The following is a 23,540-nucleotide window of genomic DNA, read 5'->3' on the forward strand; positions in this document are numbered from 1 at the left end:
GATAATTGTTGTATGTTTCAAGCCACCCACACATTTCCCACAGATTTTGTCGCTGATAGGATTAAGGAAGATAACTGCAACAGGTGAAGCATCACTGAGATATGTTCCCATCCCAATCCTTTAGGGTGCAGCAGGAACAAACTAAATCAATGCATGCAACTTATGTTCTTCAACTACTTTAAAGGACAGTGCCAATGGGGCAAAAATGTCTGGTTCTGACATGGGAGATATGTCATCAAAGCAACTTGCATGCCTCAGAAAACCAAAGGAGGTGGAGGAAAGAGACCGGCTTGTTCTGTAAGATATTTAGCATGTGTTCTAAATTCCCTCCTTTTAAATAAATAGAGGCTATTTTGATTTTGATCATTTGGCGGGGGAGGTAACTTTTGATTTAGGAAGTGAATTTAATGCACTCTTATTTGCTTGGCATATAGTCTTAGTATTTCTGCCTATTCTTAAATGAGCCAACCACATTTTGCTGTGCACATGGAACATTTTTAGAATGTTGGCTGTGTCTATATTTAAAGCCTTTCATGCTAATGGCCTGGTTTCCATGTCACATGGTTAAAAAAAAAATCTACGGTTTAATGTGAATGACCAGTGCGCTAGTGCACCGTGCTCAAAAGTTCACACTCCTGCTGCACCATGCACCGGAGTTTGGCTTATCACATTGTCTGAACCTGGGCTTGTGGTTTGTTTTCCCCCAACCATGAGTGGCAAACAAGTTTTGTTCTTAGCATACTGCTTGTGGTTTGTTTGGAGGAAACAAATCACAACATCAAGTTCAGACAGCATGGCAAGCCTGACTCTAGTTTGCTTAGTGCGTGGCAGCAGCAGGAGCAAGAGAGGAATTTCCCAGGAACTTTTGAGCAACGCTCACTCCATATTTATTATTTCACCAACATTACTATGCATGGTGCCCTTGGAGTAACATAAGCAAAGAAAAACCAACCCAGGCCCCTGTTCCCAGAGAGTTTATCATTTTAAATGTCAGCAGAGAGGGAAGGAATATAAGGGAAGAGCAACAGGTGGCTGCAAATGCACTTAGGTACTTAGTTTTGTTTCAGGGTGAGGACTACTGGCTTAAGTGATAAATTAGGGTGAGATTTTACTAAGGATTTGAAAATTGTACCACAGGTGTCTTCTGGAAGTCATAGGGGACAGCAAGGAAGACAGGGCAGAGCTGTTTGTAAGGGAACAGGAAAATTTGCAGTTAATAATCATGGATTGAAGTGGGTTATAGATTGGGGTGTGTGGCTGTATTTATTAATATCTGCTCCAACAGAATACAGTTTAGATTTAATTATTTTCATCCCTTTCCCCCCTACTTCCGCTTCTTTGGACACCTTATTCTTGTAGGAAAGACTTTTCAGTGTGAAAAGTAAGGGAAATGTTATCCCATCTAGTGTTTGCAGATGTTAGTAGAACAGAATCTATCTTAGGATGTGGCGTGACTCTGATTCTGTGTGATAAAGCCAACAAAAATGGGTCATAGAGTAAGCCTGTTGTTTTCATTGGTACAAGACAAAACTTGGTTACAGATTCTTGTTTAGTTGCAAAGAAGAAATAGGAAAATAAAAATTAGAATTTATTGTTTGTATAACCCTCAGCTTGGTTTAGGAATGCTGAAATACACCAAACAAAGAGATTTCTGTCTAAAAACCCCAGTGTTTTTAAATCATACATTATTGCATATTGTTATGGGAACTGAAATAACTGGTCAAAAGGGAACCTTGGTAAAGATTTCAAAAAATATTTTAGTTCAGTTCCTTTTCTGTTTAACAAACTTGTTAAGCAAACTATATATTATCTTATTTTCCTTTGTAAAAACAGAATACTTATTATGCTAAAAATTGTTTTTAACGTAGTTAAATTATTTGCTGGACTTGCTAACTGGAGGCAATGGTACCTTGTAGTAACAAAAGATAGTTGCGATGCCCATGTTTTTGTATAATATTAAAATTTGCCGTTAGTAATTTTTTTATTGCACCCATCCTGTATCCATGGAACTCATTATGGATATTAGGGAAGGGGTGGTACCTTGCTGGAAGACACATTGTTTGCCCACCTTTGGTCCTCACCCTACACTCAGCTCCCACCTGTGGCTCCTAGAAGCTGTGAGCATGCGACAGTGGCCACACCCCAGAAATGGCTTTGATTGGCAGGCTAAACCAGGTAAGGATAGCCAATGGGTCTCAAACCCTTGGTGAGTTAGGGACTTCCCCTGCATGCAAAGACAGGCTCCGGCAGATTGAACAGACAAGACCAATAGTGGGTCCAACGGTCAAGAAGCTGGTTTAGCACATGCTGTAGAGGGAAGTGAAGGGCGGAAAGAACTTGTCAACCTGGGAAGATAGCCCATCTAGGAGAAGGAAAACTCTGGTCCTAAACCCTTGCTGCCTTGAGGGATATATTTGGGAGAAGAAAAGGCTACAGAGTCAACCCTACATAAATCAAGAGTGGAGTCCCTAAGACAGTTGGGTGGTGCCTTGTACGCCTCCTTCCAGCAACTCCTTCAGCCAAGCTGGTACCAAACATATTGCTCTGCTTTCCTTTGGACCACGTCAGCGAGGCTGGGGTGTGTGTCTTGTTGTCTGGGCAGCCCAGGACCTCCAGACACTGCCCAGACTTGCGCCCTGGGAAGAACACTTCAGTGCTGCCAACACAGCATTTTGACTTCACTCCTGGAGGCATACCCCATTGTCTTCTGAGACCGACAGATGCCAACAACAATAACCTTATACTGTATCCCCCTCCTGCTGCTCCTTCCAGATTCAAGGTGAAAGCCTAGATCCTAATCTAGGACAAGAATGGGGATAGTTAGTTCCATTTGAAGGATCTTACTTCTTGCTTATTTGCTTACATGGCTAAGGTACACTTTACCACCACCATTTGTTCTGTTTTGCTTCACTCTGCTTGTTTAGGGTGTGCTTGTTGCTGTTTTGAAAAATAAAATGCACATTGTATGAGTTTGCCCCATCGCAGGAAGGCATCCCACAGTAAAACATGCCTTCGTTTCCCTATAAAATGTGGGATTTGTTTCCCTCCAAGTGAAGTATTTTTAAACAGTTTGTTCCCTTTCATAAGAACAACAAACAAAAAAACCTTGCAGTCTATTTTTGATGTGTAAACCTGGGGGCAGAATTATCTTAAGAGTTAAAAGCATCCAACCAGCTTGTTGTGGTTTGGGCAAAATCTTTTTCTACATACAGCTTTACATCCTGGAAGTAACAACCGGCAAAGTAAATCTCAAAGTACTTCGTACAACTATGGCAAGTCAAGTTGCTCAGATTTACCTGTTTTCAGCGGTGCTTACTTCTATGTAGATATATGTATAGGATTGCACTTTCAAAGGCTTGTGATCCAGGAATAACTTTATCAGGATCCCAGCCCAATAAATTATATCTGGCGATGGACTTCAAAGGGTTTAATTTACTTCATGCTGCTTTGTGTTGAGGCAAAATGGCTTGCATGTAAAAAAGGTAAAACATTAAAACAGGATAAATGTAAAAGCAATAGATGGATTTCATACAGTGATAAACCAGTATGTAAAACATTAAAGTCAGCAGTAACATACCAAAATAATCCAGAAACAGTTTATACTTTAACAAATAACTGGAATTAGAAAGTTGTTCCCAACTGAGAAAAAAGGGTGCCTGGCTGTTAGGGAATTCCAGTCTTGGTATCACCAGGGATACCACATGTGGATAGGGATAGAATTCAGAACTCCAAGGTTGGTCCTAAAGGCTGGGCAGGTTCATATGATAAACAGACGATTTTTAAAAAAAACCATATTGTCCTTAGAGAATGCTTAAGGCTGATGTAAGTGTTACCTTCATAGCTTTGGTATAGCATCATGTGGGTAGATGGAACAATGTGGTTACTTCATGATCATCCGCACACTGGACAGAGTGACAATGTTGGTGCAAGTTCCCATGTCATCCTGCCCATGGTCGTGCTTGACATTTGTTAGCAACCTTAGAGTTGACCGTACGAAAACAGCTCCATTCACAAAAGTAACATTTAAATCAGACCTTAAGGTGTGTTAAACTGTTTTCTTGAGTAGGGTGCTGAGACGTGAGTGCTACTTCATTAAATAATGAGTACCAACACTTGGATTCAGAAGGCCAGATTCATACATAAATGGCAACAGCCAAGCTGCATTGCTTAACCTTAATCCAGAAGTGGAGAAAGCAGTAGCCAGGGAAAAGAGATAAATTGTGCACAGTGACGTCTTGTGCAATGGTCTCTGAGTCAATCCCTTTTGGGGTCTATGTCGCCCTTGCTGGTTCTGCTAATCTCCCAGTTTGTCAGCCAGCTGGCAAAGCTCACATTTAGAGGCTTGGACTTCGTAATCCCAGAGGTTCTTTTTAGTTCTGTGCTCCTGCTTTCTGAAAAAAAAGTAAAATCATTTTTCAAAAGGCAGTTTTATCCTATAAAGAATAATAAAAGGCTACTGTTCCATTTTAAGGAGACTTTATAAAGCAAGATGCTGTTACCTGAGCTTAATATTAGAATGGAGGGCACTGATTACTTCACATGAGTGTCTGAAAGGATGCCATTTTATTTATTTGCTTGTTGCTCAGTAAGCTCTACGTGCTTTATTTCCAAAGGTCAGACAGTTCTTTCTGTGAGATGAAGAGCTGCTCTTTGGAATGTGTAGGAACCAACAAAGCAACCCCATCCCCAAATATTTTGGACCTAAAAACTGGTTATTATTTTTTTTTGGGGGGGGGAATGTTCTTAAAACACACTTCTGTTTTTTTAAACTTAATATTGAATACATCCAAACCAAAGCCTTCGATTTTGCTTTGAATTTTGCTTTTTCCATCTAGGTCAAATGGAACCCCTTAATAATAATTTTCAGATTTTGTTCTCCTGGAACCCTTTAATTTTTTTAAAAAAAATTGGATTCAAATCTATGGTTTAACCCATACCTTTCATGAATTGTAAAATACCTGCTCCATTGCTTTTGTGAATTGTGAAAGTCATATCTAACTAGTGCGGGAAACATGACCTAAAATGGTAATGATGGTGGGTAAGGGACCAGTAATGAGTTTCAGGTGAAACACACCTGGTCACAGCTGGCTCATGAAGACAGAAATCAAATTAAAAACTGTGTTCCGACTCATTCATTAAGACCAGTCATACGGATAGCATTTGTAAGGCCCAAAGGTATAGTAGTAGCAGCTGAAAAAAAATTCTTTGAATCATTCAGTAAGACAAAATGTTGCAGCTAAATCTTCCCATACCCAGCACAGAAACACATCAGTTGTTTTACTGCCACCATCCATCTCCTCCCTAGCCATCCCTATTGTTCACTGCTAGTCCCTGACCCTTCACTGCCCCCTATCACTTGCTGCTTCTTGCTGACTACAGGTTATGTTTGTCCCATGCAGAACTCAAAAGGAGTTGAGTCTGACACATGGGCATCATGCAACTGGTGCATGACAGTAGCACAGTTGCCATCTCCACACCAGTACATGTATAATCCTCATGTTTGCTTTGGCACAAACTACTGTTTTCCAGCACCAATGGAATACTGGGAAGTGGGGCTTATTTAACAATGGAATAGCTTGCTGGGACACTGTCGTCTGGGTGGATTAGCGATGTCTATCTGGTCCCTCAGGGAAAACAGTGTCTGTTTAGAAAGGGCCTTATTAGAGCAAAACAAAGACATCTACCTGCTTATATTGCTGTATTTCCAGGTTATTATCGTCTTAATGTTTTTTTCCTTTTGGCACACATTAGGTCGAAATTTTCATACCGTATTAGCAGCCTCTGGCATTGCTGAGAGGGAAACAAGCTTGCTGATTTCCTTCTCCACAACCAACTTGGTTTTTGGTTGTTTTGTTTTGTTTTGTAGAATGTTCAGGAGTTCCTCTGAAAATCACTGTTTGTTTCAGGCATCTATGGCTGGGGGACCCATAATCCTGAAAGGAGTGGGAGGGAGGGAGAGACCTACATTTTGTAGCAGCTAAATCAGCTGAGCTTATTTGCAGTTTGTCTTTGGAGAATTTGAGCTTCCAGGATGAGAAGCTATCTGCTTGACTTTTTGCAGCATGGGCCGGATGTTGATTGTGAAGGGTTTTTTGTGGCTTACAACACAAGCAGTTTAAGCGCAATCCACTTAATGCATGTGGGAGCTATTGAAGAGGGCCCCTGACAAGCATGTGCAGGAATATGCTAACCTGTGGCCCTCCAGATGTTGCTAGATTACAGCTAACACCATCCCTGGCCATGCTTGTTGGGGCTGATGGGAGTTAAGTCCAGTAACATCTGGAAGGCCACAGGCTAGTCACCCTGATGTACAACAGGAGTCTGAGTGCCAGTTTTGCTTTCTTTATGTGACCTTGGGAAACCTGAAGTTCAGCTGTTCAACTATAAGATGAGAAGCCTGGCCCCGTAAGCCAATTGTGGTTGCGAATCTGGGCCTCTCCATGGAGGTTTTGTTTCCATTAGTAGTGTATCATAAGAATAAAAGTACCACCCTCCTGGGTCACTCCAAACCTCCATATAGCTCAACATCCTATTTCCCATAGTGGTCAACCAGATATTTCTGGGAAGCCCAGAAGCAGAGCAGGAAGGCAATAGCCTCCCCCATGGTTGACTCTTAGTGTTTTGGTACCCAGTGGTATACCTCCTCTGGACATGTCTGTGAGCCATATTCCCATCCAGTGCTGGTGGTGCTTGCTAAATGATTCCCATTCCATGTATTGAAATGGAGGTGTTGGTAGCTTTGCTGTCTCATTACTTCTTTCTGTGTTCCATCATTCCTCCTTTCATAGCCCAATTAAGGAATCATATTGCTCCGAATCACAAGATAAATGGCTCTTTCATTCAGGTTACTTTTGTCAAAGAGGGACACTGTCAAATGTCGAAATAAAAAATATAAATTGCAGGAGAAGGGTTGGATGGCTGGAGCTTAATCCAAGACAGTCTTTCATTACTTGCTCCCTAATAAAAGAGCATACTACGAAGGGAGCTCACATCATTTGAAAAGTGGATTCTTGATTCTGAGGAAGGTACAAGGGCTTAGTCTCTTAAGGTGTATGGTTTGCTGCTTGATCTGACAATGTCAAACTTTGATAACTTTAAGGCTGTATGGGAAATAGATTTAGGAAAGCAAATTGACCCAGCATGCTATATTTCCTTTAGGTTGGCTGATAAAAACATTCAGAATGATATTGTCCTCTGTTAAGTACAACTATTTAAAGATTATTCACAGGTTAGGCTGTTAGAGACCTACTAGCACCTCTGGCGACAATGCTTAGTAGAAATATTTTAGGAGAATGTCATTGAGGAGATGAGCCAAGTGTCAAGTCACCAAAGATCCACAACTATGGCTTCTATCACTTTTGGGGGATGTCTCAATTTAGACATTGTTGCCAAAGAATTGTTCCAACATATGGCGGTAGTGGCTAGATTTATATTGTCCTAACATTGGAAAAATGCTAATGGGCTGAACTTGAGAAGCTGGTATAAGAAGTTATGGTATTTAGTGACCATGGAGATACTAACACACTACTTTCAAGGATTAAGGGAGCAAACACAAATTGAATCCTTTCATACAGCTTTGCAAGATTTTGTTTAGTTTGTGAAACTGATAAACACAGAGATGCAATTATCATCACAATATGTCTTAATTTGGAACAGTTTGTAAAGCCTAATCCAGAATGAATCTGATCCCAGCCTGTTGTTGGGAATGTACACTGAAAGAAGACGGACACTGATACTCCATCCTGTTTTGGCATTGATGTTTGTATAATCTGCTTGTCCAAAGGAAAGCAGAAACGGTTATTGGATCTTTTTTGTTACTTGTGGAGTTTGTATATACTATGTAAATCACAATAAATTTAAAAATAAAATGGGAGACGTGATGTTAATACTCTTCCACTGTGTAGGTTAGTGGGGAGAACTAGCCCAAATTATAGTCCTTTCTACTTCTCTGTCTTGCCAGTCGGTGGAGGTGACAGATGTGCACCTCTGCATCTTACAGATGCTGCATGGTAGACCTTGTAAGTGGCTGCATGACTCCTTGTTACTAAAATCCATCATGTGTTAGTACTTGTGGCTTTCTCCAAGAATTGGGCTGTTCTACCAGCTAAATACAATGAAAGTAGAGCCCTTTAATTAAATACTATCATTCCTTAACTCATATTTGCTTGGCAAACAGTCACTCTAATAAGAAAGTCTAAGAAAACAACAATGCAACCCCGGTTTCTGTCATTTTGGATGTAATAATTGCTTTGAAAGGATTACACTAGATTAGAGGCAAAACCAAATGTGGAGAGGTTATAGAGCCTTCTCTTACACGACAGAATGTTGTTGAGAACATGCCTTTCCAGCGTCTGGCTGGCAGGAAGAAGTAAAAAGATGATTCCCATGGCCAGTACGTAACGTGACGAGCTTGAGAGAACCGCGAAGTGCTTTAAGGTAATCTGGCCAGTGAAGCGTTGCTTTACCGAAGGGTGGTCTCTGAATCAATCACAGCCTTTGGCAAGATGTTGGCCTCCAAATTGAAACCAGACATGTTTTCAGTTCATTCTCTGGGTTACTACTGTTCAATGGTGATTTACAAGAGAGTGTGAGCAATGGCAGACTCTCACGCAACTTTCAGATATGCCCTAAACAAATGCACATTTTTAAAACTGCCCCGCTGCAAAATAATGCCTTCAAAAGGAAATAGTCTGGAAAGAGAATTTGTCCAGAGAGGAATGCTCTTGTTTTCAACACACACCCCTGTAAACCACCCAGCAGTGACACTGTGCATTGCATGGTGCGAAAGTAGCAGAGACCAATTCATAAACACAGGGACAAAATGTACTCCTGAATGGATTTGGTAAATTGCGAATTGGGAAAACTTCTTCCATTGTTCAGTGACCCATCCCAGGGGGGTCATTTCCATTGGGGTACATAGTTTTTTTTCCCAATTTTGATGGGTTTTAATCTTATTCCAAAACAATGATGTATTTAGGCAACTCTTCCATTGGGTCCATTCTCATTAACAGCAGTTATGTTTCATATCGGGCCAAATAATCCTGGCACCTCTGAAGAGATGTTGTTTTCTTCATTCATCACTGTAATTCCTCCTCTGCTTCCCATGTGCTTGAGACTTACTGAGAGGCAGTTTCTCAGATGGTGGACAGGAAACCAATGTCTCTCAAATTTAAACCAGCTAAAGTGGACATTTTATGGTGGCAACGCATGTTGTGAATGATGTGCTATGAAGTGCATTTGAGTACCATCTTTTATTCAGCTTTTCCTACAAGAAAAATCTACTGGTGTTTTATATCACTCCCAGAATTCAACATGACCAAAGGTCCAAGAACCCAATAGAGAAAATATGTTGGCTGATCTCCACCTGGCATCTGGATTGGGTTCCTGGTGGATGCAATTAAGGCCTTAGCCCTTTGGAGTATTTCTGCATGAACGGGCCATTCAGTTTTAATGTGAAAATATTTGCATCCCTTGAACTCATATATACATATATGTTACTTTTGCAGTTGCATGTGTAAACCACTTCCACTGCAATTTATTGCCTTGTTGTTTTGAATCTTGAAGATGCCTCAGATGCCTGCGGTCAGGCAAAAAGACAGGATATAAATGTTATAAATAAATAAACAGTGGTCAAGAGAGAGACAGAGAAATGTAAACTAGGTGATTGGTAGTTCAACCCTATGCATGTTTGCTCAGAAATCAGGCAAGTTTTGTTCAAAAGGGTTTTATTGCTTATTAAGTAAGTTTAGGAAGGTAGCCTGAGTTGAAGGGACTGGTAAAGAAATGTAAAAAATAAACTTCAACAAAAATGTCAGTAAAGGTGATAGAGGAAGGGATAGGACAATGCTTGAGATAAAGAGCAGTGAAATACACTTTCTCAACAACCATTAGCATATTTATGGTAAGGTTAGTACTTGATAAGGTTGGTAATACTTTTGAGATTATATATTTCATGCTGGAAGAATGCTACTCACTCGGGGGCTGGCACAAGGCTAGGTATCGACTGTATAAACTACACACCATATTTGCTGGTCTGGGTCATAGGAAATTTACTGGTGCAAAGAATCTTATAAAGGTTTTTCATTCACCTGTGTCAGGTACTACACAGATAACAGTGCCACCCTGTTGTTAAGGCCAACACTGGTTACAGATGATGCTGAAGTTCGTTGGTAGTTCCCAGTTCCTTAGTTGCATGAAAGTTTGAAACACAGCCCAATCAGAAAACTTCAGAAAGGTATTTATTTGTTGCCATCTGAGAACCAGTGTTAGACTATGACCTGGGAGTTCAGGGTTTGAATCCCCACTCAACCATAAAACTCACTGGGGGACCTTGGACCAGTCACCATCTCTTAGCCTAACCTACCACATAGGGTTGCTGTGAGAATGAAATGGGGAGGAGAACAATGTACACCACATTGAGCAACTTGGAAGAAGAAAAAAGTGGTATATAAATGTAATAAATGAATGAATGCTGAATTTATGAGCAAACCCAACAGGAGAAACATATTGTGGATTTCAAAGGAGACAACCTCCTAGTCATGGCATTTCAGATGTTGACAAGTATAGGAGGTACACATTCATTGGGTTCCATACCAACAGGGGCTCCAGACTCTTGTCTTTCATTTTTTTTAAAAAAAGAAAGTTAATTAGACATTTCTGAAGGAAGTTAAGAAGACCACAAACCATGGAGGTAGCTCTAATACTTTGACACTTGTCAAGCAGCGCCATTCCTCAGGATGCTTAACCAGGGAAGGAGTGTTGTCCATTCCTACTTGGAGTGGGGCAGCAGGAAAAGCTGAATGGAGGAGGCTACTGGGGTACGTTTGTTAAAGCACTTTCCTCCTGACCACATTATTTCAATCCCCAAGTTTGCTGCCTTTACAGAATAAAACACAGCTGACTGGCAAGGTATGTTTTATGTTTTATGTTGTGATAACTGCAGTCCCTCTGCATACCATCTTCCTTGCTGTGGATCAGAGCATACAGTTTTTATACCAATACTGGATCAGAGCATACAGTTTTTATACCAATACTCATATGACTGAAAGAAAGGAGAAACAAAATAGATAGGAAAATGTTGGATCACCTTTTTTACCAGTTTTCTCTGGAAGCCACATGATCACATCTGATAGCAATAAATCATACATCTTTCCATTTGTTCCTGCACTGAATATTTTTTCTTGCTTTTTATATTTAGTGACCACCTTTAAATTATACCAGCGTGCTAAGCATGTGTACAGCGAAGCTGCCAGAGTCCTGGAGTTTAAGAAGATTTGTACAGAGGCACCTGAAGATGCAGCCCAGTTATTGGGGGATTTAATGAACCAGAGCCATGCCAGCTGCAAGGACTTATATGAGTGCAGCTGTCCTGAACTGAATCAGCTGGTGGACATCTGTCTGTAAGTTGCAAAGGCCATGGAAAGTGAACTTTCTTTTGAGCATATGGGTTGGATTGCAGTGAATGTGCTCCATAACATTAAGCTGTTTTTAAAAACTGTTACCGGTGCTCTAGGACAGGGGTGGGGAACCTATGACTCGCCAAACGTTGCTGAACTACATCACCCACCATCTTCGACTATGCTGCTGGCTGCGGCTGATGGGAGTTGGAGTTCAGCATCTGGAGGGCTGCTGGTTTACCAGCTCTGCCCTAGGGCTTTGGTGCAGCAATAAAACTGCAAGCACATTTGCAAAGCTAAGCAGGATCCGGTATGGTTTCAAATTGGATGGGGAGCCACATATCAGAGTTGTGCAGGACATTCACAGAAAGCAGCAAATAAGGGACACTTGCCTCTACTTTTTTTAGATATTTGGGGTCTAAAGCACAATTTAAATCTGAACCAGAATGCCAGGGTTTCAGAGGAGCCTTTTCCAGCCCTGCCTGGATATACTGGCAACCTTTTGCATGCATAGCATGTGTTCTACCACTGAGCAGTGGCTGTTCCCCAAATACAAGAGAAACATACATGTATTTACAGCTCTTGACTTTCCCAACCTAGGAAAAAAATTCGTTTACTTGTTTATTTTTGCTCCTTCCCTTTATTGTCTCAAGCAAGATCATAGCTCTTTCACATTAAGTGCTATACAAATTCATAGTAGGACAAAGCTCCTTTACTGTGGATAATCCAGTAGCAACCCACCAGAGAGGTTTTTAAATAGCATTTGCTGAAACAGAACTAGCTCTCGCAAACAATCAGCTGCTCTTTCCATGATAGAAGAGAACTTGTCGGTACATTTTGTTAATATAAGAGAATACAATGAATTTTATGGCATCTGCTGTCCAGCTTAATCCAACACTACAGTCTTTACTACATTTTTCATGTGGAACTGTGCACAGCTAGTTGGTAATAGTTTGATCTAATATGCCGAGGCTGTCTTGGGCCAGTTTGAAACTCAGCACTCTAGAAAGAATCTAAACTATTTCATTATGGGCATATTGTATGGTTGTCATGCCACAAGTGTTTGGCAGAAAGTGCTGGTGGTTTGGTGCACTAAGTAGCTAAGTGAAGGTTATTATCCTTCTTAGGCTATGCCATAAGAGTGTGAGGCCCTGGGGGGTTCCTGACTTGAAATGCTGGCAAAGTTTGTAGAAGAGACATTATTTCTGTATCCTCAGAAACAGGGACACTTGATACAGTAATGTAGAGCCTAGAGTATCTCCATTTCAGATACAGTGATTGCTTTCAAACCAGCTCACCATACAGATTATTCTACAGTACCCTGCTCTAGGCTGATTTTGTGCCAGTGATGCTAATGGAATGCTACAAGGATTGCAGCCTAGGCATTAAAGCCGCAACCTAGCACATTTATAGAACCATATGGTTAGAATGGACCAAACATCAGCGAGACTCATATATTCATAGCTGTATACTCGACTGCAGTCTGTGTGTTTTTTTAAAGTGCAGATGATTCCCAGAAGTGAGTTTCAATGAAAGTGTTCAGTTGGCAATCGGTGGCTTGTTTCTTTGCATTTAATAATATAAAAAGCTGACATTGAGCTGAGCAAATATTGTCATGCTTATAGCAGTGTCCTGCAGTGTCCTTAAGGATTGTCTTTGAAGGGAAATATTTGCTGAAGTGTTTGTCAGTCAACTGTGTCCTCAAGTGAGATTCAGAGAGCACCTTTTTCTGCCTACTTATTATATGTGTCTCTCCAGCAACACCCATTCCCTGTCTCCTTTACCGTGTTTATGAACAGGCTGTTATGCAAGAGAATACAGCTATGTGATTTACTGGGTCAGTAATAAAACATATCAAGGGGGAAAGCTCTATGGTCTAAAGCAGATGCTGTATTACTATACAAAATAAAATTGGACCAAATGGCTATGAAGTGACCTCTCACTTTGGCTCGTGGGCACTTTTAGCTCATGTGAGATATTTCAAAAGTGGTGATTTGCCAAGTCTGGGAATATCAATAGTCCAGATTATTGAGATAAAAAGTTTTCCAAAATTTGGCAATTATGGCCTGTCTCATTGTCAAAAGATGCAAAATCAGCTCCTTGTTATTCAGGTCTTGATCCAAATCTGAAAACAAATTCAAAAGAGCCAGAACAAAGGATGAATTGTTTGTCCAGTTATCAGTGAGATCTCAGAAAATACTTTTGTCTAGAACTGTTTTCCCTTGGGGCAGTCCAACCACTTATGCAGGTAGGTCTCAATAATCTAACTTCCCTTAAGTCCCAGATTTAAGACCTACTCCTTCCTCATCCCTTTAGAATCTATTTACCCCCTAAACCAGGCTTCCTAAAACTCAGCCCTCCAAATGTTTTGAGACTACAGTTTCCATCATCCCTGACCACTGGTCCTGCTAGCTAGGGATCATGGGAGTTGTAGGCCAAAAACATCTGGAGGGCCGAGTTTGAGGAAGCCTGCCCTAAACTGAGGGCACCATAACTGAGACATGTCTGCCACTGTCTCTCATATCAGTTAGTGCTGAGACTAACCACAGGGATGTTTTAAGCTTGAGAAACCCCCAAGTCATAGGAAGCAATTATGTATCTAAGCTTTCTTCGTTATAGCCATAGGACAGATTGGTGGCCAATCTGTGGTCCTCTAGATGTTTTTGGAATCCCAACTTCAGTCACCTGCAGTCAGTAGTCAGGGATGATGGAAGTTGTAGTCCAACATCTGGAGGACCAAAGGTTAGTTACCACTGCTCTACAGATGGTTTGGCATATTGCTTGAATTGACAAATGTTTTACAACCAGCCAGGAAACTTCAACCAGGAATGGAGATTTGAGGCGAATTTGTAAATCATGGCTTGTGTCACCTATGGTTTGTGTTACGTCTGGATTGCAGCTGTGTTGAAGCTGCTTGTGGAAGCTGAGGAACTATAGCAATAGGTATGCTGAGCAGATAAAAAATGGAAGCAGGAAGATGGTCGAAATCAATGTTTCCAAGTACATTTGGTAGCTCAAACTGAGGTATGGTAAGTGTGATGTCTGAATTGAAATGGGATTCTTGCTCTATGACAAACCTGGAAGCTGAATAAAAATGAAGAATGGCTACAACCATATAAATCCCCTGCTATATAAGATACACATTAAGCAACACAGAAACTGATGGAGGCGAGTAAGTGCCAATATGAACTGTGTGGTTATTAAGATTTCACTGAAGTAAGCGTAATATCAATTTTGGCAGCCGTAATTAAACTGGTCTAGGAGATTTATGACAGGAAGTGAATTGCATGCAACTAAGAACACGTTGGTTCATTTTGCCCTTATCTCATTCAGGAGATATTTTATTTAAGTAATTATTGTATTTCATCCGGGATTGTTCCACTGATGACCGATATTTCCCCCCTGGCCTTTTATTGCCTGTCATTGATTTAAAAAGCTGACTAACAAAAACATTTGCTTGATATGGTTATGGTAATGGGTAGCACTTGCATATATTAAATTGCTTTTATACACAATCATAGCCAGCTGCTATGCATAGGTTTAAAAATCCTTTCTAAAACCATGTGCCACAGCTTTGCTTATGTCTATCAGATTTGCATCTCTTACAAGGTTTTGAACTGTGAAGCAAAATCTGCATATACAGATGTTTTTGGGTTTGCCAGCATATTTTGGTTTTCCTAAAGAGTTCCTGCCATATTTTTTTTAGAGATTCATAATGGTGAAGGTTTGGAGTGCCAAAATGCTTAGCCACTAATTGGTCAGTGCTACATTTTTTAGATTTTGAGTTTTATCTTAGATGGTTGAAACCTTCAGTCATTTTGCCCATTACTTGGAAAAAAAGTTGTAGGAGTTATTAATAAAGGAAGACTTCTTGGAAATACCACCTTAAAAGAAATTTTTCTTCTGAGCTCAATAGCACTCCTCTAAGTCAAGAGGAATTACTTCAAATTACTTCAAATTGCTGGATAGAGGAGACAAAACAGCTCAGTCACTTTAACCCAACTCTTAAGTCCCATAATCATTTTCCCTGGTCAAGAATGAAGATGGGAATGGGTTAACAACACCGAGCCTTTGCTCCAAATCACCTTGCTAAACACCAGCTGCAAACTGCAATAACACCCCCCCCACCCCCAAAGTTCTGGGGTACTTTATACAATAATGCAACTAATCAAACAAGCGCCATTCCCCTTTTGGAATATCAATTTACCTACAACTTAAATGGGTCATGCTTCACAAAGGCAAGCAGAAACCTTGACTGGGCCAATTTCAGCATTGTTTTAGATAGCAAATGCACAGTATGCATTTTTAATCATCATCACAACAACAACAACAACAACAACAACAACAACAACAACAACCATCCCTAATGCTGAGTGATTAAAGTGCTTGGATATTCTCTGAATGACACAACATTCCCTTTTCCTGCCTGTTGCTATAAATGGGAGGAGCAGCTGAATCTTGAAAAGCATGAGTTGTCTCATCTTGATGAGCAGAACTGTTTGGCATCTGGACTTTACCAGATTTGGAAATTTACATTATGACTACCAACTGGGCATAAACTAAAGGATTTTTGCTGATGAATGCTGGTAAACAAAACGACATCTTTCTTCTGCCCCCCCCTCAGTGCTTACTTACATAAATGCTCTAAAACACTATAAAGGATGGGTGTATTTGAAAATGATAAATAAATTAATCCCAAAACTGAGCAGAAAAATAATGCCTGGAAAAAGTGATTGTGAATAACTTTGCCTTCTATGCAGACAGAAACTTTTAAGCATCTGGTTGGCAACAAAGCTTTAACGGGGGTAATAGGTTTAATTTAATAAAGGCCTGAAGAACCAGCAATGTTGGCTGCGCTCACTGTCTTTGATACACCTTTCCTCAGCAACCAGAGGCCTTCCGGTGCACTATAAGTCTTCTATTCCCCAAGACATAGGCAAAGAAGAATGAGCAAATGTGGTTCATTCATGACCTCTCTTAATATTCATGCTGGAGAGGTTAAAGAGCCCCCTTCCTGTGCACTAGCTTGCCTGGCTGAAGCAGGCATAACAAGCGATTAGGTTGTGGTAGGGACCAGATGGGAAGCCTTTGAGACTGAATTAAGCACCCCACCACCCTGTTCACAGTTGCCTCTTCCTACTCTAAGCTTCTAAAAATGAGATGAATTCCAAGGCACTTAAGCGCACTGTGTTCAAGTGGGCATGTTGCATGCGACACACTCTCTCAATTTGACTTACAGCTTCGAAAATCTATTTACTTGCTTTTTGTTCTTCTAGGCAATTTGGAGCCATTGGGTCGCGCCTGACGGGAGCAGGATGGGGTGGCTGCACTGTGTCAATGGTTCCTGTGGAGAAGCTGGAGAGATTCCTAGCACATGTGAAAGAGGCTTACTATAAAAACAATAACCAGAGGTTAGCGCTGGGAGGAAACAGCCTATTTGCCACCAACCCTGGTGGTGGAGCAACAATTTTTCTGGAGTCCTAAAGGATGCCAACTTTTTAAAGGAATAATCTGTGGCACTGTGAAGTTGGCAGGACTTTCTACGCTACAGTAAACAAATCATTTGTTTTTATTATAATGAGCAACACCCATTATTAGAATGCATTTTGAAAAATAATTGTAATAAAATTAAGGGTTCTATTAATTGTTGTAATGTATTTTTCCCGCAAAACTTAGGCTTCTAAAAGAGATCATCCAAAACAATGATTTCTGTCTGGACTTTACAAAACTTTATTTGCCAAAACCTATTAATGTAAGAGAAAGAAATGAATCAGACTGAAATTTTTAAAATGCTGCTCTGTCTGTCTTTATTGACTTGAAGATAGAGGCGTATTTAATATCAAGTATGTCAATAAGCTTAATACAAGGAATGAATCGGGTAACTTTTGTTACACGTATCTTACTAAGGGAGGCATTCAGCTGCTGAATTCACTGTGGATGTGGATGCAGATGTGGATGTAGAATGGCATGACTTTGGGGTTTCCTGTTCAAACAAAACACCAGAATGAACTGTTGAATTAAGTGAAGAAAATAACCTAGCATGTGAAGTGGGGGGTTGGGGTTGGGGGTCCGGCTCAGTGCATGGACCTTGTACACTTTTTGTGGATTCATAAGCAGAGCTGAAGCATCCTCTGGCTCCATCATGCTTCCTTCTCCCACACACTCAGGGCAGAGATTCTCTCACCATTGGGATGAGACATAATCAGCAGCTGCAATGCACAGTCCTCAAGGCAGGTCACCTCTTGATGTCTAGGGCTGGCTATCCTAACCAGGAGCAGGTTCTCATAGCACATAAAAGGTAGTCCCCAGAGACAGAAAGGGCTGGAGAAAGTGGAGCGAGGGCCAGGCAGTTAGTGAAATTCTCCTGCCATTTCTAACTTTGCCTTTCCATCTTAAGGAGTACCCTCAAAAATATTTCCTGCAACAGACACCCACCCCTGGATCCACAAGTGAAATTCTTCTGGCCTTACAGTTAAATGCCCAGAGAAACCCACAGAAGGGGATGGTGCCCACCTTCTACAGCCTTCATGAGTCAGAGGTTGTATGCTCAGTTTCAGTGTGCAAAAGCAGCAGGAGAAAAGAGCTGAGCCTGGTCATTTTGGGGTGGGGATCAGTCCATTGTGGTACTTGTAGGCTAACAACAGCTACCAGCCCAGTGACTGGGACAACTAGAAGCTGACTGGAGGAACCCAGAAAACCAAACAAATGCTGCAGATGGACTTCGCATATTGATGCTACAGGAAATACTAAATCAAGGTTGCTGCATCTCTGGGCAGTTAAAACCTGAACAGATTACTTCAGACATTACTGATCATTTTAAAGTTGGTGGGAAGGAAGAACTCTCATGTCCTTCAGAAATTCAGTGGAGTTGCTAGAGGATGGACCTGAATCCAAAAGTGGGCCAAAGATGCTGAGTGGGCTTTGGAGATGGTGCTTTCACCTTTTGCCTGCCCAGATGAAGAACACGGAGAATTCTTTTGAACTTGTTTCTTGCACTGCATGCTGAAGGGAGACTTGAGTGTATGACTGGTATTGGATGGAACAGGTAGGAAAAGCACAATCTTCTGGCCAACTTAAGTAGGTTTTCTACACTTTATCCAGGCCACAAGATTTACTTAAAAACTGGAAATGGTGGTCTCAAAAGTGACATACCCTTAGGCTTATAATGCTCTCTGTTTGCAGCCTTGATTCAGTACGCTTCTTAGTGATGGTTGTCAACATCCTAAGAAAAGAATAGAGGACATAGTATGATTCAGTAGAATTTAGCTCTATGTTCCAGGGCCCCCTCTTGTCACTGCTGCACTTTTGTAGACCACAACCTCCCTCCTACTTTAGTCTGATCAAAGTGACATTCCATTTCATCTGTCTGAATTCCTAGCGTATAGGACAAGCAAACACAATGTACTGCTTTCTTCACAGTTCATGTGCTACAGGGTGAACTATGTCCCATATATATGCCTGTTTTTATGACTAGAACATAACACTTCTTGAATCTTATAAATCAGGAGAAGCGAATAATCTAACACTTCAACTGTTTTCAACATACCAATAAAAATGAGTCTGCCACCATCTGGAATTTAGGATTCACCTTTGCCAGCTCATGTGTTAAATTCCATTTCTCCTACACTCGACTTTTGGCCCACATTGTTGTTATTTTTATTATTATTTTGGAACATTTTAGAAATTGAATAGGCTATGGAAGCTGGTGCAGAGTTCATATCTCCATTAGCAAACATTTGCACCTTGTAAGGGAGGTTTCTTTGCTTACTTATTGTTCTTATACCCCAACCTTCTTCCCGCTGAAGCCCAGGATAGCTAACAATATTAAAAGAAAAGAAAATCTCACAAAACAATAACAGTTGTCAACCATCCATTAGCAGTCCTCAAAGACATTGGGTTGTATACAGTATTAGCCCTACAGAGAGTAGACCCATGGAAAATAATGAAAATAACAATGGAAAATAATGGAAATAACTAACAAATCTATTAATTTTAATAATAATAATAATAATAATAATAATAATAATAATAATAATAAATACATTTTTATTTATACCCCGCCCTCCCTAGTCAAAACCGGGCTCAGGGCGGCTCACACCAATAAAATTACAATAAAACATAAAAAGCAATTAATTAAAATACAGTATTAAAATTTAAAATGCAGCCTCATTTTAAGTAGTCCATAAATCCAAGCCATGAGGGAGGAAAACACAGGGGTCAGACTCAGTCCAACCCAAAGGCCAGGCGGAACAGCTCTGTCTTGCAGGCTCTGCGGAAAGATGACAAATCCCGCAGGGCCCTGGTCTCCTGTGAAAGAGCGTTCCACCAAGTTGGGGCCAATACTGAAAAGGCCCTGGCAGGTTTATTGTGAGTAGAACTTAGTTGGATGCAACCCAATGGACAAGAAATTATTCCTCTTAATGTGTGCAGCTAGCTAACAAAGGCCTGGCAGTTTTAAGCTGATGCCTAATTGTTAACTGTGTGAGGGACAACCTACTCTCAGATTGGAGGGGATTCCATTAGTGAGGGGGGAGGGCACTACAGAGAAAGACTACCACATGCCATGCCCCCAGGCCTTGCCCACTGACACCACCACCAGGGTCTCCCCTGCTGCTGTATCCAGAATAGGTTGACTCCCTAATGGCTGTGCCTGGGAACTACCTGTCCATAGCACTTCCAGCTTGCCAGCATTCAGCTTCAGACCTATTTTGTCTCCAGTCTCAACAACGTCTGTTGTTCACCGCTTAGAGAAATTCTTTTATGAGTGAGCGGTATACAAATTTACTAAATACACATTCATCACCTGATTTTGCACTTATCTAGTTTGGCCCTCAGTTCCCTATGAAGAAGGATATAGAGTTTGACAACAGAAGCCATGCATTTCTAGCTGAGGACATTAAGGGGCAACCCTGTCAGATGGGTGGGGTACAAATAACAAAACCATCATAATCATTATCCCTCAACTGCCTTCACTTTTAGGTACTGTAGCATTTCCCAAAAGTAAGATATAATTAACAGCACACCTATACATGTCTAACTTGGATGCCAGTCCCATTTCATTCAATGGAACTTACCTCCATGTTAGAGATCCACTAGTTAGAGCCAAATCATTTGGCCCTGGTCATTATGTGACTTACATTCCTAAAGATAAGAGAGCCTTAACCTTTTGCTACATAAAAAAAATAGTTAAAAGCAAACCTCCTGTATGTTCTGTTAACTTTTTGTCTCTGGCGTTGTAAATGTGCTAGTTCATCAGCACACTTATGTTCAAAACTGAAAAGCAAAGCCATATGCATGACACATTTGCATTGTTATCCATAACACACACACACACACACACACACACACACACACACACACACACTTTCACTCACCCCACTGTTTAAAATAAATAAAAAGCAAATACGGAGTTGTACATGAAATGCAGCACTTAGGTTATCTCTGCTTTTCCAGTAAGTTTGCTTGGAAACCCTGCATTCCTCAGATCATTTGCTGCTGAGTAGCCCTGAAAGAGTGCCATTGAACAAGCATTTTCTGGAGGGTGATCAGCATTGAGGATTGCAGCAGCTATAGACATCTGCTTTTCGTTATATGAAAACGAACAACTTGCACTGCCAAGAGTGATCAGAGTACCTGGGTGTCTGTATTGTGCAAGTTCATTGCTTGCCCTGAATCTGTAGTTAGCATTAAAACATTGCTCAGGTTAGAGTAGGAATATTAGCGGCAGATAATTCATAGAGTGCATAGTGGGAGTGACGAAGGCACTTTGTCTTTTTGCTGCCTGGCAAGAAATCTAATTCATGCCATCCTCACGTGAGGTCCCCAAAGTACCCTCCAATTGTACACAGAGCTTTTTTTTTTAAAGTAAAGAAGTTGCTTAATGAATGCAATACTCAAGAAAATCGCTGCGCAAGTTTTTTGCAAATTTTTGACTTTCTTCAATAGCATCTCTGTATGTCGGAGAAGCTGGTGTGCTGTTATTGCAGTCAAGGGAAAAGATGTTTATTTTTCAGGCTTGTCTTTCTTTGTAACATTTATTTATAAGGCCAAGCTACAAAATCTACAAGCAAACATACATATGTGGATTAAGTACGAGTTAAGCAGATAGTCAAAGAAGAGAAACCATCAAGAAATTGTTAGCAGCCTGGTCTTATATACAATAGTTAAAATAAGGATAGGAGTCAAGCATAAAAGTACCAGATTTTCTATAAGGTTGGAGATACTGAGAATATTGAATACTGAAATATTGAATATTGAAAATGTTAGGTATATTGAGAATGCTAAGTATACTGAGAGTGGTATCTTAAAGCAGAGAGAAAAAGACACATGGTTCTATATTATATTTTTCTGTTCCAATAATTCATGAATAGAGCTTGTTTTTCAATAAATTTATAATCCCGTTTATTTTGTTTGGCTCCGAAATAGAATGTTAGTCCCCCCCCCCCAAGCCACTCTGTGATAGAAGGTGGTGTCGACATTTACCAATGTCACTCTAGACAAATACTTCTGGTGTTTTATGAAGCCCAACACAAGTTGAAAATCAACATGTTGCATTTATTTCATTAAATGGCACGATAGTATCATTTTGTTTGTTTTTTGTTTTTTTAAAATAATTTTTATTAATTTTATATAAACAAGACAAACAAAACATACATTATAACACTGTCCCTTCATTTTCCCTCCACCCACCAGTCCACTTCTGCCACCAGTGGTACCCGTGGGCGTTAAGAATCAAAGGGGTCCATTATAAGTTGGGTTTGGCCTCCCCCCTCCCTCCTCCCCCCACATCCCCTCCCTGCCACTGAAAGGACAGGAATGGAGGAGCTCTGAGGGTTAGTTTCCCCCCAGCTCTTTCATAAACATAGTTAAACAAATACAGACAACACAACAACAATAGGGAAGAAATATAAATTCCCAATTCTTATTATCTTAACATTATAATTGTGACTTCCTCGATACTCTTCCTCCTGGTTTTCCTAACTTCTCTAATTAATTGTGGCGGGTTTTCTATTCCAATTCAAAATCTTATTCTTATGCTATTAACTCAATCCTCCTCCTTTTCCATGCTGCCCTCCCACAGGCCCCCCTCTGCCACAGAAGGGACCTGCAGGGCACAGCACTTCCAAGGTTCCATTTTTGTGCCTGGGTTTCCTTCCACCCCCTCCTCTCCCCTCCGAGCACCCCCTGCCACTGGGTGTCTCCAAGTAAAGAGAGGAGGGTAGTATCATTTTGTGGGGGTTCAGTGAGCTGAGCAAATCTTTCCCCCCAGTGATGACTGGCACCCACTGGGACTGGTTGGCTGGACAGCAGGGAGGCCAACAGTAGGGGGAGCCAGAGCCAGTCATTCCCGTTTTGTTGCCATGCTCTCCGCTGCTGAATTCTACAAGGGCAACACAGAAACTAAGGAGGAGGAAGCTGACAGTACTAATTCCAGGGCTGGTTGCAAGTCAGAAGGCAGGCAGGTGGGGGCTGGATGAGGTTTGGGGCAGGGCACCTTTGGCCTAACAGACTAGCCTCCCCTGCTTTGTCTTAATAATCCCATATGATGGTATAAAACCAGAAAGTGTGGAAGAGAGCTGGTAGCATGAATACGTTGCCATGATCAGCCGAATCAACCCTGGCGATCAATGGGGTGACAGATGTCGCAGCCAGATCGCCCTCACAGATGTCGGCGGTGAACGCCAGTAAGATATCCACGCAGGCAATTACGCGATTTTTTACAACAAGGGCCAACTCGCATATCCCTTCTGCGCTCAAGATCTTCAATGCCAAGACCATATCACAACTGCTCTACGGCATTCCAATCTGGATCCCGGGGTTCACCCAGACAGTAGAGCAAGTGCAATCAGCCTTCCTCTACAAGATTTTCTCTGTTCCAAGATGCGTCCCATATGCAGTTTTATGTTTAGAGGGAGCTCAACACAAGGTGGAATCTGTCGCCTGGGCAAGATTCCTTATATTCTGGCTAAAAATCTGCCTCGACCTTGACAGAGATCCCTTCCTCCAGGAAATGCTTTCGGACACCTTCCTCCCCCCAGGGATACAACACTTCAACAGGAAGGTACAGCAACTGGGGCTTTCAGTAGAACTCCTCCGCTCAATGTCCTTACAATCTGCCAAAGCCACAGTCTTAACTAGGTTGTG

At 41.1% G+C, this 23,540-nt stretch overlaps 1 protein-coding gene across 3 annotated transcripts in view; it reads left to right on the top strand.

Annotated features, from left to right (window-relative positions):
- Nucleotides 1-19,354, top strand: part of GALK2 (galactokinase 2) — a 72,055-nt gene extending 52,701 nt beyond the window's left edge. Inside the window, exons 8-9 of one of the 3 annotated variants that reach the window (XM_035131692.2) lie at nt 11,198-11,399; nt 16,673-19,354. In XM_035131692.2, the coding sequence (XP_034987583.2) occupies nt 11,198-11,399; nt 16,673-16,880 (410 nt within the window). In that variant the 3' untranslated portion in view covers nt 16,881-19,354. Of the gene's footprint in view, nt 1-124; nt 9,671-11,197; nt 11,400-16,672 lie in introns of those variants that run through there. The other 2 variants (XM_035131691.2, XM_035131693.2) reach the window with 2 other exon arrangements.
- Nucleotides 19,355-23,540: the final 4,186 nt, after the last annotated feature.

This window comes from Zootoca vivipara, chromosome 14, assembly GCF_963506605.1.
Source record: "Zootoca vivipara chromosome 14, rZooViv1.1, whole genome shotgun sequence".
Classification (NCBI taxonomy): Eukaryota; Metazoa; Chordata; class Lepidosauria; order Squamata; family Lacertidae; genus Zootoca; species Zootoca vivipara.